This window comes from Zootermopsis nevadensis, unplaced genomic scaffold, assembly GCF_977971745.1.
Source record: "Zootermopsis nevadensis isolate Lab colony 2312 unplaced genomic scaffold, Znev_1.0 Znev_ptg000001l, whole genome shotgun sequence".
In the NCBI taxonomy this organism is placed as follows: Eukaryota; Metazoa; Arthropoda; class Insecta; order Blattodea; family Termopsidae; genus Zootermopsis; species Zootermopsis nevadensis.
Genome location: NW_028259133.1, coordinates 1752141 through 1769524, shown reverse-complemented (window position 1 = coordinate 1769524; position 17384 = coordinate 1752141). Strand labels below are relative to the sequence as shown.

General features: G+C 36.7%; 1 protein-coding gene across 2 annotated transcripts in view; it reads right to left on the bottom strand.

Moving 5' to 3' along the window:
- Positions 1-901: 901 nt before the first annotated feature.
- Positions 902-17384, bottom strand: part of Sf3b1 (splicing factor 3b subunit 1) — a 25722-nt gene continuing 9239 nt past the window's right edge. For both annotated transcript variants that reach the window (XM_087346823.1, XM_087346825.1), the window contains 14 exons: positions 16585-16878; positions 16156-16296; positions 15148-15329; positions 13796-14077; positions 11772-12129; positions 10795-10940; positions 9161-9433; positions 8432-8653; positions 7851-8033; positions 7307-7495; positions 6798-6973; positions 5897-6169; positions 4958-5174; positions 902-2694 (listed from right to left, as the gene is read on the bottom strand). In XM_087346823.1, coding sequence (XP_087202949.1) covers positions 2536-2694; positions 4958-5174; positions 5897-6169; positions 6798-6973; positions 7307-7495; positions 7851-8033; positions 8432-8653; positions 9161-9433; positions 10795-10940; positions 11772-12129; positions 13796-14077; positions 15148-15329; positions 16156-16296; positions 16585-16878 — 3095 coding nt within the window. In that variant the 3' untranslated portion in view covers positions 902-2535. The remainder of the gene's footprint in view (positions 2695-4957; positions 5175-5896; positions 6170-6797; positions 6974-7306; positions 7496-7850; positions 8034-8431; positions 8654-9160; positions 9434-10794; positions 10941-11771; positions 12130-13795; positions 14078-15147; positions 15330-16155; positions 16297-16584; positions 16879-17384) is intronic.

Genomic DNA, 17384 nt, shown 5'->3' with positions numbered 1-17384 from the left:
ATTTCTGTACTCAGTTGGACGAAGGTATTTTCATCACATCGTGTTGGCAACCGTACTGAAGTACAGTACTATATATTCAATGAGATTTCCATTATTGATTACCTACTTTTATGTTCAAAGTTTCACACGAAACAGAAAAATATATATTTGTAAACGACAGATATCCTAAAGGAGATAATACAGTCTCATTAGTAGTGTTTTCAGCTCCGAACATATTATTGCGGCGTATAGGTTAGGTATTTTTTATTCGGCTCCATGCTCTCTCTCTCTCTCTATATATATATATATATATATATATATATAAAAAATTGCGGCGTGTAGGTTAGGTATTTTTTATTCGGCTCCATGCTATTAAATCGTAGCTATACATGAGTATCTAATTTCACGTCTACTTCCAGAATCATGTAAGGTTCTGAAACCAATTACCCTTGGATTCAGGAGGTAATGCTTTGAAAGCATCAGTACTGTACTGAACAATTTTAAATTGATGATGCATATTTAACACTTGCTTTTACTTGTACTTCTGTATCAAAATCTAACATTGCCACTGTTCTATTGGCTGTAATGGTCTTCTATTCATTCAGCTATTTCTCTGGGAAACAAACACTGGTCCACAGAACACATCATCTCATAATTCTTTGGCAGATGTAGATTCCACTCAAGAGAGAACACCAATATTTATTACAGGAAAATCAGTGAAAATGAGTATTATATAATACAAATAAGAATGTAATGTCCTCAACACTGTATTTAGCCAAATTTCAATTGAGGCATTTGTTATTACTCTGTTGGGAGGAATATCACACTAAAGTCACTGTCTGCACCAAAGTAATGCCCACTGTGACCAGTGTTAGTATGTTTACAGTTGGGTGAAGCTTACATACATAAAATAACTACAGAATTAGAATTTACCCTTTTGATTTATTTATGTAGTTCAAATAGTTTATGGTTAATACAAAGGAAACCACTGCTGGAATACATAATGATGCTAGAAGAGGATAATGAAGTATCTTCATTCATAAAACTGTAGTAAGAACTACAGTAAAATACCATTACTATCCTTCTGCTTTGTACTTAGCAATGAATGACCTTCGATTCATAATTACCAAGTCACATTGTGATATCAAATATATTTTAAGCTGTTAAATCAGGCAGCAAATGAAAGGAAATACTGTACAAGAGGAAACATACTTCAAGATAACACAAAAAACAAAGTTGCATGTGCCAACGGTTTTATAAATTCAAGTTGTAAAATTTGTAGAAAACCTGGTCTGATGGAAAGTTCATACATTAAAAAGTAAGCTATATTAAGACTGTTTTTCAAACCAGAAACAATTACATCATGTTAGAAGAGCAATACAGTAAAAGCACATTAATTCAAACTAAGGGACCAGAATTTTTAATAACTTCCTCCATTAATGAGGAACAATTCTTGGGTAATTTTCAGTTCAAAGTAAACTACCTCCATGCACTTGCCAAAACTCACACTTTTTCACATTTCTATTTGTTTCTTGTTTAAATTTATGGTCTTTGCTGATGAGTAAAATGCAACGTACTACGGGTACCAGTCTGAATACTGACTAGGGAATGGCTATTTCACAGTTTCTCATTAGCCCAACTAACAAACAAATACAAAATTTATGCTAATTACTGAATGGCCCATACTTAATAATTCATTCTTTGGAAACTCAGATCCAGAGTATGTCCAATCTTTTACGTGACAGTGTGCATACAAGAGCTATGTGATATTATCTGAAATTTTTAATTTTGTACTTACTTTCCAACACTTCTATTGTCCAAACGGATATGAGAATAACCAACAGAGATTTTTCATAAAGTTTGGAATGCACAGAGAAATCTACTTTGTTTTAAATGGCAAAAATAAATTAACTTACATAGCCACAACAATATACTTGCAAATAAACTTTTGTATGAACAATATTTTATACTGTAGTTCTGCAACTACAGCCATCAAGAAAACGGTTCCTTACTAAGCAGGATTTGAGATTCTTACGGCAGTGAATATGAATATAGATGTCTTCTAGGTTGTAATGCCATGTCCGGTGGAAGTTTACCAACGTTTCAGAGGTCCTTGCCGCCTCCATCATCACCCTGATGATGGAGGAGGCAAGGATCACTGAAATGGTAAACTTTGACCAGACCAAGTGGTGCTACAACCCATAAGACAGCCATGTTCAGTTCTATTTACAATCCTGGTTCAAAAGTGGACAAAAATTATGCAAGTGAAGACAATTCAAAAAATCTATTTCAAGTGTGTTACTCTACTTACATCAGAGAAATCTCTGTTTTTTAATAACAATTCCAAAATGTTGGCAATACAAATGACAACTTCTTTCAAGAGCAAATGATTTATGAGTAAATATGATATAGCATTTAATATTTAAGTGGAAGTTCATACATGGGCACAACTGCACTTGACACCAACAAGTAAAATGAAAGTGATATACATGTAACTAAGGTGCTTGAAACTAAATTACAGAATTCTTTTTCAACTAGCTATTTAAATACAGTTTTTTAAAGAATGTAATCCAACTCATAACGAACATACTGATTCTTAGGATCATTAAGTATCCTGGGGTAGCCAGCAACCAATGCATCTTGCCCGCCGATATACAGGGAATTGTAAATCTTCCAATACACATCACGAACTTTCCTTGCAGGATGGAAAAGACCCTGCAACAATAACAAAGAGAAGTATAAATGATTTAATTTCAAGTCCTGTCAGTTGTCTGCCATTATACCCCATATACAGAAGTAATAAACAAAGCGAATAAATGTGTTATCTGTTAGTGAGCGAGTAATCACAGCATTTAAAATGATTTGGTCTTCCATTTACCTCTCCAATAGCATTACAAATAATTTTGTTAAAACTTCTTTATAACCAAATTTTCACATAATTAACTGCATCAGGCAGATCCCTTCTTGAGATGCTGATAGTTTATGAACCATTTTCTCCAGCCTCATGTCACTTCATCCCTCTTAGGTACAAATATGCCCCTCACAATTGTTCCCAATCACCCTAACTTGATCCGTGTTCTTTCCTTGATGTAATGTATCATGTTTCACACCCAAACAGGCAAAAGAATTTGTTTGTTCCAGTATTTAGAGGTGAATTATCTTTGTTTATAATTTTTTCTTTATTTAATTGTATTAATGTGGTCCTCATCCCATGAGTGCCCGGCTACTTTTAGGCTTGGATATTTCTCCCATCTTTGTGTTGTGTTTATATTTGGTGATTCTGGTGTAAAGTGGACTTCCTGCATTTCATGGGATGCTGTATAAGCAGATTTTCATTTTGATTTAATTTTTTGGTTTAGTTTATGTTCCACAACATAATCATGGTGTGAATGCTGTAAATATTCCAAATTTTTTCACAGTTCTGCAATTTTTTTCAACATCCCTTGGGCGTACAGTACTTGGTCTAGGCCGTACAGGGGCCTGAATGTGGAACTGGCATTAATATTGCATGGTATGAAAAAACAAAATGGTTTTACATTAAAACTTAATATGACAGTCTATAAGAGACCTTACAGTAAGACTGTGGCAAAAATATGTTAACCCTCAGACGTGGTTTTACGTGTACACACGCGGGCATTTAAATTAAAGTTCTTGTGGATTTACGTATAAACACGCGAGCCTCAAAGCCTAATTTAAAACGCCATAAGTATGGAATAAATAACGCCAGCGCGATGAGGTTTGTTCTCGCCTGTTGTGGAAATAAAGCTCTATGTGTATACATGTGGCAACAGGGTTACATTCCAATGACCTGCAAGGGAGAGTCTAAAAATAAAGGCCTGACCTGGTAGTTTACAATGGCTTTCTCTTCGACAAGTCGACCCTTGACGGAGCTTGAAGAAATACAAGTTTTAGAAGATGATAGTATAAGTGAATATAGTTCGGACGATGATAGTGTATTTGACATTGATTATACACAGTTTGTGACACCGGGAACTGTCGTGTTTAGCGATAGTGATTGTGATAATGGTAGTGGTGGTCGACAGGACGACATCGTACATGCAGGTGTGGTTTCCAACAAGTTTTTGTGGGAAAATATAGACTCATTTCCTGCTTCACGAGAAGCATTTTGTAATGTATGTGGTCCCCAGTTCGACACTGCTGAACTAGATGTCGTGAGTTCATTCGAAAATATTTTCGATATAGCACTTGTGCAGCACATTGCTGATCAAACCAACAGATATGCTCAGCAAGAAATATCAAAAAGTGCCCATCCTCTCACATTTCGCTCTAGGATTAGGAAGTGGCAAGATGTTACAGTGGACGAAATTTACGTTCTTTTGGCTCTATTTATGTTGATGGGCATTGTGCAAAAGCCTACACTTAGATCTTACTATTCAAAGAACCGGCTGTTGTACACTCCGTTTTTTTCTGAAACTAAACTTCTAATCGACTTGCTTCCACTGCTCACACATCTCATCTTATAAGGTAAGATTATAAAACCATCTTTTAAGAGGATTTCAGTGAAAAATTCATAATTATATCTCATATAGTTCAAAAGTTATGAAAAAAAGAGGATTTTACAGCAAAATTTAAACGGGCATTTAAAAAATACTACCGCAGGAACAGCACGACAGCAGTATATGCGGGGTATTTAAACTACCACGTCGACGGGTTAATAAGATATACTAAAACCAACATGCTTAAAAAAAATGTGGATTAACTGTGCAAGTACTTATAATGGTAATGAAAATCTAATGACCACTGCTTTAATAATAATCACTTTAATACTGTACGAACACAGGGTTTCAATGTATACCACGGATGCCAGGCATGTCTCAGAAAAGTAATCTCATATTTTATGCACTCTGCTTCATTTGTGGGTATAAAACAACTCAAAAATCCAAAGTTAAAAGAAGAGTAATTGTAAAAAATACAGCGAGTGAGCTTCTAGTCACTACATACACATTTCTGAACTCACCTGTAACACATACTGAAGTATTTTATTTGGTCCCAAAGCAACACGAAGGCCTTCAATCGAGTCCATGAAAGCTTGTACAAGATGTGGTGATGTTTCAAATATATTAGGCCACACATGGTTCAGTAAATGTATGAGTGCATCCTCACAGCCAAACCCATACACACCCAGAGCCATGTGCTTGATGGCTGCACAAGCTGTCTGCCTGTGTACAAGGTCTCTGAAAGAAACCACAGACAAATGCCATGCAAAATCATTAAACCACTGCCTTCCAGAGTGTAGTAGTTGAAGTTCAGGAATTTAAAGCTGAAAATCTGGGCAGCTGAACTAAGTGATATATTATTAACAAGCAGATTCTAGTTTCTCTCTAGAGAGTCTTCTTTTATGCTTCCTCATTTAGGATCCAGTCAGCTGATAGCGAGCTATTTCACTTATGAAAAAGGAGTTCCCTCGAACCCATTTACGGTTCGCTGCAAGTAGAAAATTTAAAACTAAAGCAGAAAAGTATGTCCACAGCACTGATTCGTCCTCAAGTTTGCAAGCCAATGCTATAAACATGTACATTTAGTTCTTCAAATTTAACTCCATACTCCGCGTGGCACTACAACCAAGAATACCAATGCCAACATCTTTACTGCTCCCAGATCTTCAAATCTTAAAAGGAGGAAATTTATGAGAGACAATGTGGTTTGGACTATAGAAATGTAGCAGTAAATGCAAGGACGATTTCAACAGAAAAACATTATAAGGGGGGTTCAATGTACTTTGTTACATACTAAGCAAACTTTGAATAATCTGCACCTTGGATAGGGAATGGCAATTATTTCAAATAGTTTTCTACAGTTCAGGTCAAGAATCAACTTTCTGGTGATTAATATAACTTGTACAGATATATCATGAATGAAGGGTTTAATTACAATACAGGCGCTACTTTCTACATACCTGTCCATCAGGGCATCTTCTAACAGTGGTGTAACAGCATAAATGTAATCCTTGCCCATTTCCCCAATATATTCGAACAAAAACGATAAGGACTTCAGAACACCGTTCTGAACATTCAGTTCTGGAACTCTGTATTCATTCATAAGGGCTGGCAAGACAGTGAATGGGGAGCAAGTCTCAGCTACGATAGCAATGGCCACAGTCGTGCAGACTCGATTCTGACGCTCCTGGACTTTCAGGTTATTCAACAGCGTAGCCAACACATCATGGGGGCTAAAAAAAAAGAGAGAATTAAGAAAAAATTCGTTTGCATAAAACAAACATTACTAGTTTAAATAACATCAACACACAAAAATAGATCCATGTGTAACGTTTCACAGTTCACCTTCTATGGTTGTTCGCAACTAAAGAAACAAAAACTGTGCCTATTAACATCTTGTTATGAGCCTGTCTGCATGTAACTTGAGAATTGACACAGAGATTTCATTAAATCTGATAATGGGGAGTTTTATTAAAATTTATCAACACATTCCAATTTTGAATAAATCAGACAAGTCACAGCCACTTTATGTGAACATCTACATGTTTCTGAGCACATAAATGACTGGGCAATGAATCCCTGTATGCGTATGCAGTTTCTAGTCAGCAACGTGGATGAATCCTCCATGAAGACATCAACACCTGGACAGACAAACATCAGACAGCCTCCCGAAAAAAGCAACTGATCTCAGACAACTCTGAGGTCACTGACACCACCACCTGCTGAGATCAAATTCTGGTGAACGCACGAGAACTGTTAAGTTATGTGAACATTTCTTGCCTAGGTTCACTGATCATAATTAATCTTCGATATTTCACAAGGCAGAATGTTAATACTCCCCAGAAAGAAATGTTTACTCACCCTATTGCTTTTGCAATATAACCAAATGTGTTCACTGTAGCTCTTCGTATGGCCTTCTTGTGAGCTTTGAGCAACTCGAGAAGCTCAAAACATATTCGCATCCATTCTCGAGCGGACACATATTCTGGTCCTCTGTCAGCAATACGACCAACCAGATCTATACAGTTTTCTTGGACCTAAATCAGAAATGTCATTCTTTTAAAAATAACAAAACAGTATTTTGAAAAATGTATTATTAACTGTGATATATAAACTACAAATCCTCAAATAGTAAATTTCACTGATGTTTAGTAGTTCCAGATGTGAAATAAGAGGACATGTTTGCTGGCTGGACAACTTCCCAATTAAGCATTAATTAGTTTGATGCACTCATGCAAAAAACACAAATTGAAACACTGGGTTATAACATGATACAGGATCATTCAATGTTGGTACTGTCACTGTGAGTGAACATCAGAGATAGTGTCATGTTTAACTGCACAACATTTTATATATATATAAAAACTCACCTTCTCATGCCTGTTCTTAAGGATAGGCGTCAGTCTTGGAAGAAGGTCCTTGATGGGCGGTGTCATTTTTGTCATACCAATGACATTCACAATTGCTTTCAGTGCTCCAAGAATGCTACCTAGAACTTCTGGGTACTCCTCACCCAAGTATTCATACAACACAACACCCAAGTGTCCCATAAGTTTTTCCTGAAACAAAATCAATTAAACATTAACAAAAATAAAATACATTTCTTACATTAACAAAACACTGTTAAAGCACGTGAACTCACCTCAACATTAACAAAAATGAAATGAATTTCTTACATTAACAAAACACTGTTAAAGCACGTGAACTCACCTCAACATTAACAAAAATGAAATTAATTTCTTACATTAACAAAACACTGTTAAAGCACGTGAACTCACCTCAACATTAACAAAAATGAAATGAATTTCTTACATTAACAAAACACTGTTAAAGCACGTGAACTCACCTCAACAGTAACAAAAATGAAATGAATTTCTTACATTAACAAAACACTGTTAAAGCATGCAAACTCACCTCCTGACAGGTCTTCATGACAACAGCTATCCTTGATATGAGGTCAGCAGCTTGTTGACGCACTTTGGCTGATTTATTGTTAAGACGCCACAGAATGGTACCACAGATCTGTGGCAAGTATGGCTTCACACGTTTTCCTAACTGATTGACGATCGTACCAAAACCATTCAGCATCACCACATCCTACACACACAAAAAAACATACCGAGTTCAGAATATCAAAAACTGTACTCAAAGAAGTCAACTTGCACAGGACCTCAGAACCATGAATGTAATACTGTTAAACACCATTCCTACTGCTGCTGGATAAACATACTCCAACGATGCTTCCCTCTCTCCACTCACACATCATTTATCAATCTGGAATTAAGCCTTCTCAAGCAATGAGCCATGAAATTCCAACATTTTGTAGCCTGCCTCTGCCTCCATCACTAGATGTGATGTGGTTTAAAGACAAAATTCTGAAATATGCAATGTCCATCTGTCTGTAAGCGGCCATGATGGGGGGATTGCAAGGTGGCTAACTGTCCTACCCGATTATTACAATGAAAGAGCTCAGAATGTTATGTGCATTACATTACCTCAGTTGTCTGTTCTTGGAATGCATACAAGATACCATCAATGAGCTGCTCTTCAAGACGAGAGTCTATGTCGGCTGCTCCAAGGTTACCCATAATTTTCTCGATGGTTTCCATAACCATTTTACGATACTGCTCGTTCTCATCCTTCAGATCATCCACCACGCGATTGATGATCTCAGAAGCACCGACTTTATTGGCAATTTCCACAGTTGTGTCCACAAGCTACAACAAAAATTGATATTACATTTCAACCACTCATGCATAAAAACACTGAATGTAGCTACTAAGAAGTCGAACGTCTCCAGTGCATTGACCAAATTAAATTAAAATTCCTCTTCAAACAGGGATATTCCAAAAAAAATGAATAGGAAGTCTGAAAATTCAAATTTTTTTACTGTTTCATCAACGTCTACACAGTAGACAAATAACTTACACATATATAGCGAAAGCAGTAATTTCTTTTTCTCAAATTGGATAAAGTACACACTTCAGAGCAACCTGATATTTGATGAATTCTTCTCAGGCTACCACCTGACACGGCTGGTAGGCAGAGAAGAATTCATTATACTCAGTCACCATGAAAGTTTCAGACCATACAACCTTACATTTGGATGAATATGGCCAGTTATGTTCCAGTTGAAAGGTAATTAAAAATATTACTGCAAACACCACACTACAATAAATTACCTGCCTGCAAATATAATTAATTTACTATAAATTTTTAAATACCTGTCTGTAGTTCCTGCGATCTAGCGCCATTCGATGATTCCAGAAGTGTTTGAAGAAGTGTGGAAGGATTTCATCCTTTATATACTGTGACTCCACACCATCAGTTCCGCAGCACTGCTTCACCACTTTTAAAACAATCTTCTTCATTTCTTCATCTGGGGACTGGAATTCTCGGATCAAAATCAACATCACTTCTCTGGTGTAGTAATTTGCGTACTCAGCATCCATTAAAGGAATCAGATAACCGATGGCTTTCAAGAAGGCAGCAAGACCCTAAAGAGACACAAACAAATCTTTGTATCAATTCCTACTCCCTTCGAATTTCTGAAATTCAGTGCTTGCTTCATATGTTTCTATGGGAAATTGCCGCTGTAATGAACGTTTGAATGCTGGAGGTCATGTGTCCTATAGGCAGATAGTTAAAACACTGTGTATTCAGATGGTATGTATTTATAATTTTTAATTTGTATATGTTCTACACACAAACTTTCAATGTATGAAAACGTGTTTAAAACATTACTGTATTACATAAGTTTTAACGCCATTTTGGAACTGCAGTTTAGAGAAAAACGTCCTTTGTCCATATGACTGTATTTCAGGAGTGACTTGTAGTATGTGAACATAATATAAACTGTAAATTGTCAAAATTATAGGACGTAGTTCAGAAAGTGGACACACAAAAGATCTATCTGACTATATTTCTGGAAACCATGAGGATGAGGTTTTCAACTTCAAATAAACTATTTAGAAACTCAAATATTTATTAAGAATTTATAAATAAAAAATTGCAAAAAACTCAAATATCAAACTTCTATGCATGTAAATATTGAATGAGAAGTTTCTTATCCACTTTCTGTTGGAATGTTCAATCAACATGGTCAACAAATACCTCAGCTTACTGACATTAAAGCAATGTACTATGTATACATGTGTTCAGACAAGGTGCATGACCAAAATCTGGAGATGATAGCAATTAGCAAACTGTCTCATCTGTCAGTATAGATTCATATTATCACATCAACACCACACAACGGTCATACCTCAGCAACAAAATGCAGTATTATGGTGAATACTGAATGACCCTGCTCTACACTGCCACCCAAGGACTGACCTCCAGACATTGCATGGCATTTACCTTGACGGCACCCAGCATGGGCTAGAGCGAAGCCTCATCGACAAAATTAAATGCAGTTTCCAAAGATCTTGTGGTCCCAAAATTACTTTTTGCATAATCAGAGAGGGGTAGGTAGCTGACACTTGTAACAAATTTTAAACATATCTGAGATGCTGCAATTAATTTCCAAAGTTCATAAAATGTGACCACTTACAAATCTAAACCTTTACAAGTTGTGAGGTGCATTCATATATGGTCAAAAATCAACTCAATTCGCCTTACAATAAGCTACAGAGTTATTAAAAAAAACCCTCACACAACATACCTTCGTACTCCAGTGGGGAGGATGTTTTAAGATTGTATTTCAAAAACCACTTAACAGAAATTTTAAAAAGTAGACAATTATGGCTGGTTAAAGGATAAATACACATATGGAAAATTAAATTACAATCATACTTCAATATTCCAGGGTTTTTTTGTGGAATTACTGAAACAGTACTTACGAGCCCTCTTCACTTACCTTTCCTCTGTGTGTTCTGATACCCTTCCACAAAGGTTTTAGAACAGAATCAAAGCTCTCAATACCATACGGAGTTGCGGCTTCTGCCAGGGCAGCAATAGCCAAGGCTGTTATAGTTCGCACTTTCTGCTGCTCATCAACCAAACCTGCATTAAATAAACACAGTTATAAACCAGGAACCTAAAGTTATAATCTTGTAAGAATTTATGTAGTGACGTAAAAACTATACAAGCAGAGTTCCTACTTCATTCAACAACATTTCTATGAAATCTTAATTGTTTAACACATTTCATTCTGTGCCACTAAAAACAAACTAAAAATTGACAGTGGAACCACGGTTCTGGTGAATCTGACGTAAGTACGTCTTTGTATTTAAATTATATTTAAACAATGAAAGGAAGTTTATATATTAGCTTTATTCTAAATATTCCCTTTATACATGCTTTATAATTGAATAAATAATTTGATTAAGACATTGCTTAATTATCTATCCCTCATATGTTCAGCATTAGTTTTTGATATTTTTTTTGGGAACTTCAGGTTCATTATTTAATACTTCTATTCTTTTACGTTTTCTGTACTGTCTCATATATTCCGCATTACGGACTCTTTTAGCTTCAATGTCATCCATCTTGTTATCTCTACATAGTATGACGCAACACACAAACGCAGCAGTAGCGTGAAGTACGATGCGCCTTTATTTATATAAATAAATGCTTGTAGAACCTAAACCATTTGTGATATGAAAAATCTGAAAACAGATATGGAAAGCTCAAGGGGTAATACGTATTTCGTACGCAATATGTCCGGATCCATCTCTTACAGTTTTCGAGAGGCGGGCGCCTAACGTGCCAGATGCATTGAAAATTGTACACATTAAGAAATTTAATAAACCTTGATCTGGTCAGAATCTAGAAAGACAGCATTAAATCAACTTCATTTCCTACTAAGATAAATGGAGTATCATGTTTTCTTACCGTGTTCTATAATTTCAACCAGACTTTTGAGGTGTGGAAGAATTGCACATCCCATCAAAATTGCAATCTGCTGCACGATCTTGATGCCTGTATGTCTAGCTTGCCAAGACTTTTTGCTTCGACAAACAGCTTTTAAGAAAGGAAGTAGCGATGGAATGCCCAAAGCAGACGCTACCACTGCAAATGCTCTAGCTGTCGTGTTACGGACGTACTCATCGATGTTGTCGATATCTGGTCTCATTGTTGAAATCATGGTTGCCAACCCAGCAGCTTTGGCCAAGTTAGAGATGATTTCACGGCCTTCCACTCGAGCATAGTAGTCTTCATCAATAAGTAGAGGCTCTATCACTACAAGGATCTATAATAGTAAGAAATGGCAATAAAGTACATATAACATAACATGTATTATTGCAGGCATCTCAAAATTCATACTGATAAAGCATCCGCCTGATTTCTCAGCATCAACTCCGGCTCGACGAAATACACACAGACGGATATTTCCACTTTCGACTAAAATATCAACAGAGTAATGACAATGATAACCTACCTTGGTTTAACACAGAGATGTTCTAATATTTTAACATTTAAACATAAACAAGTGTACTTTGATCTTAAAACTTTGCATACCGTGTAGCATATTAGAATATAAAATAAGCAAACAAACAACTATTAACACTATAAAAAAGACACTAAATTTGTAGCCGTTGTTTTATCCTATTTCTTGGATGAGTTTAGTTTCTTTATCGAATTCTTCTTTGGAGAATGGTATTTTGTGCAATTTAACCTGGCATTAAACAGGAAAAAGTAAATTTTCAATAGTTGGCCACCCTGACTTCGAGCTTATATATACCCCACGCATTCGATAACTGGCAGTAACACCCACGCTTCGTTGGAGTTCACAGGTACGGACGACGCAACAACGGCTCGCCGCAGACCAGCTACGGCCACCGAACCATCGGATCAATAGCTAAGTGCAGAGTTCAACTCCTGTGCTTGATATGTTTTTGTAAAATACTCTACTTCATTATTAGTTTTTCTAAACAATTTTGGTCAAATGAATTAATTTCCCTGATGCCACTGATGATGACCTCTTGAGGTTGAAACGCGTACGGCACTAGTGTCTTTTGTATAGTGTTAATAGTTGTTTGTGTGCTTATTTTATAGGTTTACTTTGGTAAGTCACACAGAATTAAAAACTTTGTCCAATACGAAAGCATTCCAGCATGTTCCTTAATAATAAATTACTGCCATCAACACACTTGAATAAAATCTTAAATTCATAATTGTGAGTTTTGTATTCAAATGAACAATCTATGGGGGGGAAAAAACACTATAAAACAAAACCAAAAAAATTCTTACTTTCATTTTCAGGGTGTCATGGCAGAACATATCAACATATTTGCATAATCAGAGAAATCTGGTCTAACAAAGTAAAATTGTGGGGTGTGAGGCCAGGAGGATATAATGCTGATGCTGCTTTACACAGTCACAGTTACATTTGGGCATGTGAACATTAACAACGCACATTTGTCAAACCAAGTAGGCATAAGAATTTAGTCTCTTGCAAAAAATCAGTCACACTGCTGATATGCCCTCCTGTCACAATCGCCTTAATTTTCTTTGCTTGTACAGGCCTACCTCTATTGCAAAATGTTGAATGTACCCTCTGCCAGTCCATTCATTCCTGTCATTGCAAATAAAGATATAGCGCTTTCAGATCCAACACAAACAACACAACGGGACATAAAACTCCTGGAAATAAACTGAAGACAAGTGTATAAAAAAAGATTATGGTGTTCAATGTTCTCTAAATGACCCTCAATATACAATGACCACAGCAGAAATTATAAAATATTAATCATATGTTTGTACATAATTTCAGTACGTACAGATTTCTCTCGTTCCTGCCATCACCACCTCTGGAAATGCTGACGTACAAAAAGTTATTCAGTACGCAATTTACCGACCACTTATGACCTACCAACGTGCACACAACTGGCAACATATTTTCTGGAACATCTTACCTTATGAACATACGGTCTCACTAAATCATCCAATTTGTACAGGATGCGATCAATAACTTTCACCAGAAGATGTCTCTCCTGATCCTCTAAAGTTGGTGACATGAGCAGTGGCAGTATCTGATTAAACAGTGGTCCTGCTCCAAACTCGCGCGCTTTGTCTGTGATCTGACGAAGAGCAGCTTTGCGCATCGGCGGTGTTCCATTCTTTATCTTCAGCAGGAGTTTCATTATTTTACGTTCCTTCTGCTCCTCAGGGCTCAAACTCTCTTCATCTACTTCCACCTACAAACAAAAATATGGCACGGCACCTCATCAAAATAATGGATTAATATTCTACAACAGAAGCAATGACAAATGATCTTAAGCAATTACTTATTTTAATTCATGCTGACATGAGCAATTTGCTGAATTGCCATGTCAAGAATCTTGAATCTGAAAACAATTCTTTCTGCATAATAAGGCATGACTTCTGATCAGGCATTCACATTACACACTACATGCAAATAATGCTTAAAACCTTTAACCTTTATCAATCGTGTGTTACACTTTAAGTGTAGCCCACCTGACCACGTGCTGCATTACAATACAACTAAACTAGTAAGCCTAGAGTTTAACCTTTATCTTACTTGCGTTCCTCGTCAGGAACGTAAGTTGAGTACTCAGCCCTACGAACGTTCCTTGTGCGGAACGTAAATACTTGCAACACTGTTAGGAGACTGGGCTACGTCTTTTGGCCTCTTTTAGGAGCTGCAAGCATTGAATCACTCTCTCTAGGGTTCTGACAAGTTCAACCTGAGCTGTCAACCCGGAAACTATAACCATAAACAGCAATAAACTTTGTTTATGTCAAGTGGGTTTCGGCTTCATTTACAGACCCCTATTCAAAGCTACCCACATTCCTCGGCATCCACTGAAGTAGAGGGAAACAAAATTTTCTGTGTGGTCAGTAGTTCACAACCACGGCTTCTACCATGTCGACTGAGCTTCCAAAAAAAGAAAGTAAAGTTACTAAAGCCTGAAGAAATACTAGAAGTTATTTTGGACACTGATATTAACTGCATTTTAAAAAAAAACTCTGTGTATTCTCTGTTCCATTCGCATATTTCGTCATTTTATCACGTCTACTTTAGATAATATTAAAGTTTTCTGTATAGCGCGCACACAAATTTAAATACCCGCAAAAAAAAAACTCTGTGTATTCTCTGTTCCATTCGCATATTTCGTCATTTTATCACGTCTACTTTAGATAATATTAAAGTTTTCTGTATAGCGCGCACACAAATTTAAATACCCTTTTGACTAATATCAGTGAACTAAAACTACTCTGCTCAGTAGTAAGTACATCATCTCACCAGCAACTTATCAAAGTACTGAGCATCTTCTGGCTTCATGAATGGAAGGTTTCCCTTTGGCTGATTATCCATATACTTTGCTGATTTGTCTTCCTGTTGGATGAAGAATCCTGCCGGTGTTCCGGCGATAGGCGTCGGCGTAGCCGTTAGCTTCCGCGCAGGAGTACGAATAGGAATATATCCTGTAACATATGGCGTTTATAATTAACATAAAAATCAGCAGTGATAACTATACCTACTAAATGTTACTACTGTGCCACTAACGCCCATGCACAAATTTCTCCTACATTTCAGTTTCTCTTGATCAAATTACACACGTCTGTAAGGCAGATCTCATTTCGCAAAGACAAAATTTACAACCAATAAAATCTGATGGGGAAAAGGGTTAACTGCAATCTGTAATGCAAGTGGAAGTAGCCGTGTAGCAAGTGGAATAAAACTCAACAGATTTGATTGACTTTAAACCTTGAAAATAATGCGATCACCAAAGAAGTGTTGCAACATTTCCAACGCTGTACGAGATACTGCTCCATCCTCCCAGAGCCAGTAGTCTTATTCCTCAATTTCCAGAAAAGAAATGAATTGCCTGATCACATTCAGCACTTACATCTCCACTGAAGAAAACAGGATCAGTTAAAACTGATGGAAAACAACAAACCATACTCCAACTTCTAAGAAATGAAACAGCTCTTACTAGAAAATATGGAAATTCTAAGCTCTGCTACAATTACACTTAATGAGTTACAGAAACAATTAACCAATTTTATTTCCATAAATTTTGTAATCAATAAATTCATGCATAAAGTGATGTTGGCAACCTAAGGAAACATATTACATATCTTCAACAGTAAACACGTCTTGCACTTGCAAAAAAGATATGTTATAACCTTTGAAGGGTTATGCATAACAACAATTGCTACACATATCTCTTCCGGTTTCCTGAATTAATTTTAAGCCACTTTTAATTACTTTTCAATCATTGTAGTATCACTAGCAATTCCATCTTACCAGCAGGTGGAGTGAGGACTTTGTAACCTGGAGGAAACATAGCATCAAGCTCGTCGTCTGAAAGTGGACGGTTCCTCTCGTCAATCTCTCGTTCCCAGCGATATGCCTGCAGCTGTTCTGGAGTCATTGTGGCAAGATGTCCTGAAACACATTGAAATTAACAGATTTTAATAAATACTACTTTATATACTTATATACTTAAATTCACAATGTAGTGCACAGAATTACTGTTAAATTCTTTCACTTACAAAACAGATCTGAGAACATCATTTTGGTGTGTTATTCAAAAAAGTATGCCTTAAATATATAACCAGGACCTCACAAGTTGTGAAACAATAATATTACAAGACAGTCTCACAAGAAGTCTCCCTGGATAATTCGAACACGGCACTGCATTATATTTACATCCACCATGAGATTAACCCTTACCTGGTGTTGGAGTAGCCATCGCCATAGCTTTCGTTCCAGTAGGCGTAACTCCACTTGGCGTCATAATGGAGGGTGTTGCATGAGGAGTTCCATGAGGAGTACCATGAGGAGTGTGAGGTGTTCCTGGAGTCTGTGGAGTCATCGCACCTGGTGTCATCTGACTTGACGGAGTCTCATCCCACCGACTACGTCGCTTGCTGGCGGAAGGAGTAGGGGTCTCCTGAATTAAATCGCCAGCACCAGTTCGGTCTGTTCTGGGAGTTTCTGCCCAACCACTGTTATGGCCAGGTGTTTCTTTATAAAACAACAAAAATATAATCTTAAAACAGAAAAAAGCAATTTCTTCAACCACTTCCAACTGTTATAAACAGCAAAACAGGCTGTAGTAGCTGGGAAAAAAAAGCATCCTTATCTAAGCCAATATTTTATTGAACATATAAATCAATCAACCGACCAACAAATTGTCAAATATGAAAGCAGAAGAGAAAAATTATCCATGTCCAACACTTTCAACTCTTGTAATAAGCCCGGTCGGTCAGGTACCCCGTTTTCTGCCAACCCACTGGAACCCCAGTAAATTGCATCTTAAGTGCAGAAGGTTGAGACTGTGTACTGTCCGTCCATTATGTACATCCTGTCATAATCATCATCGTCACTGACACTTTGAGTAGATATGTCTTCATTTTCAGAGTCTAAAATCAGTTCCTGTGCTATGGCTGTCTTTAAGTACCCTCTTTGAAGCCATCCCTATATATTACACTCAGAAGAAATAAAACAAAATGGGTCTCACACTTTCGTAC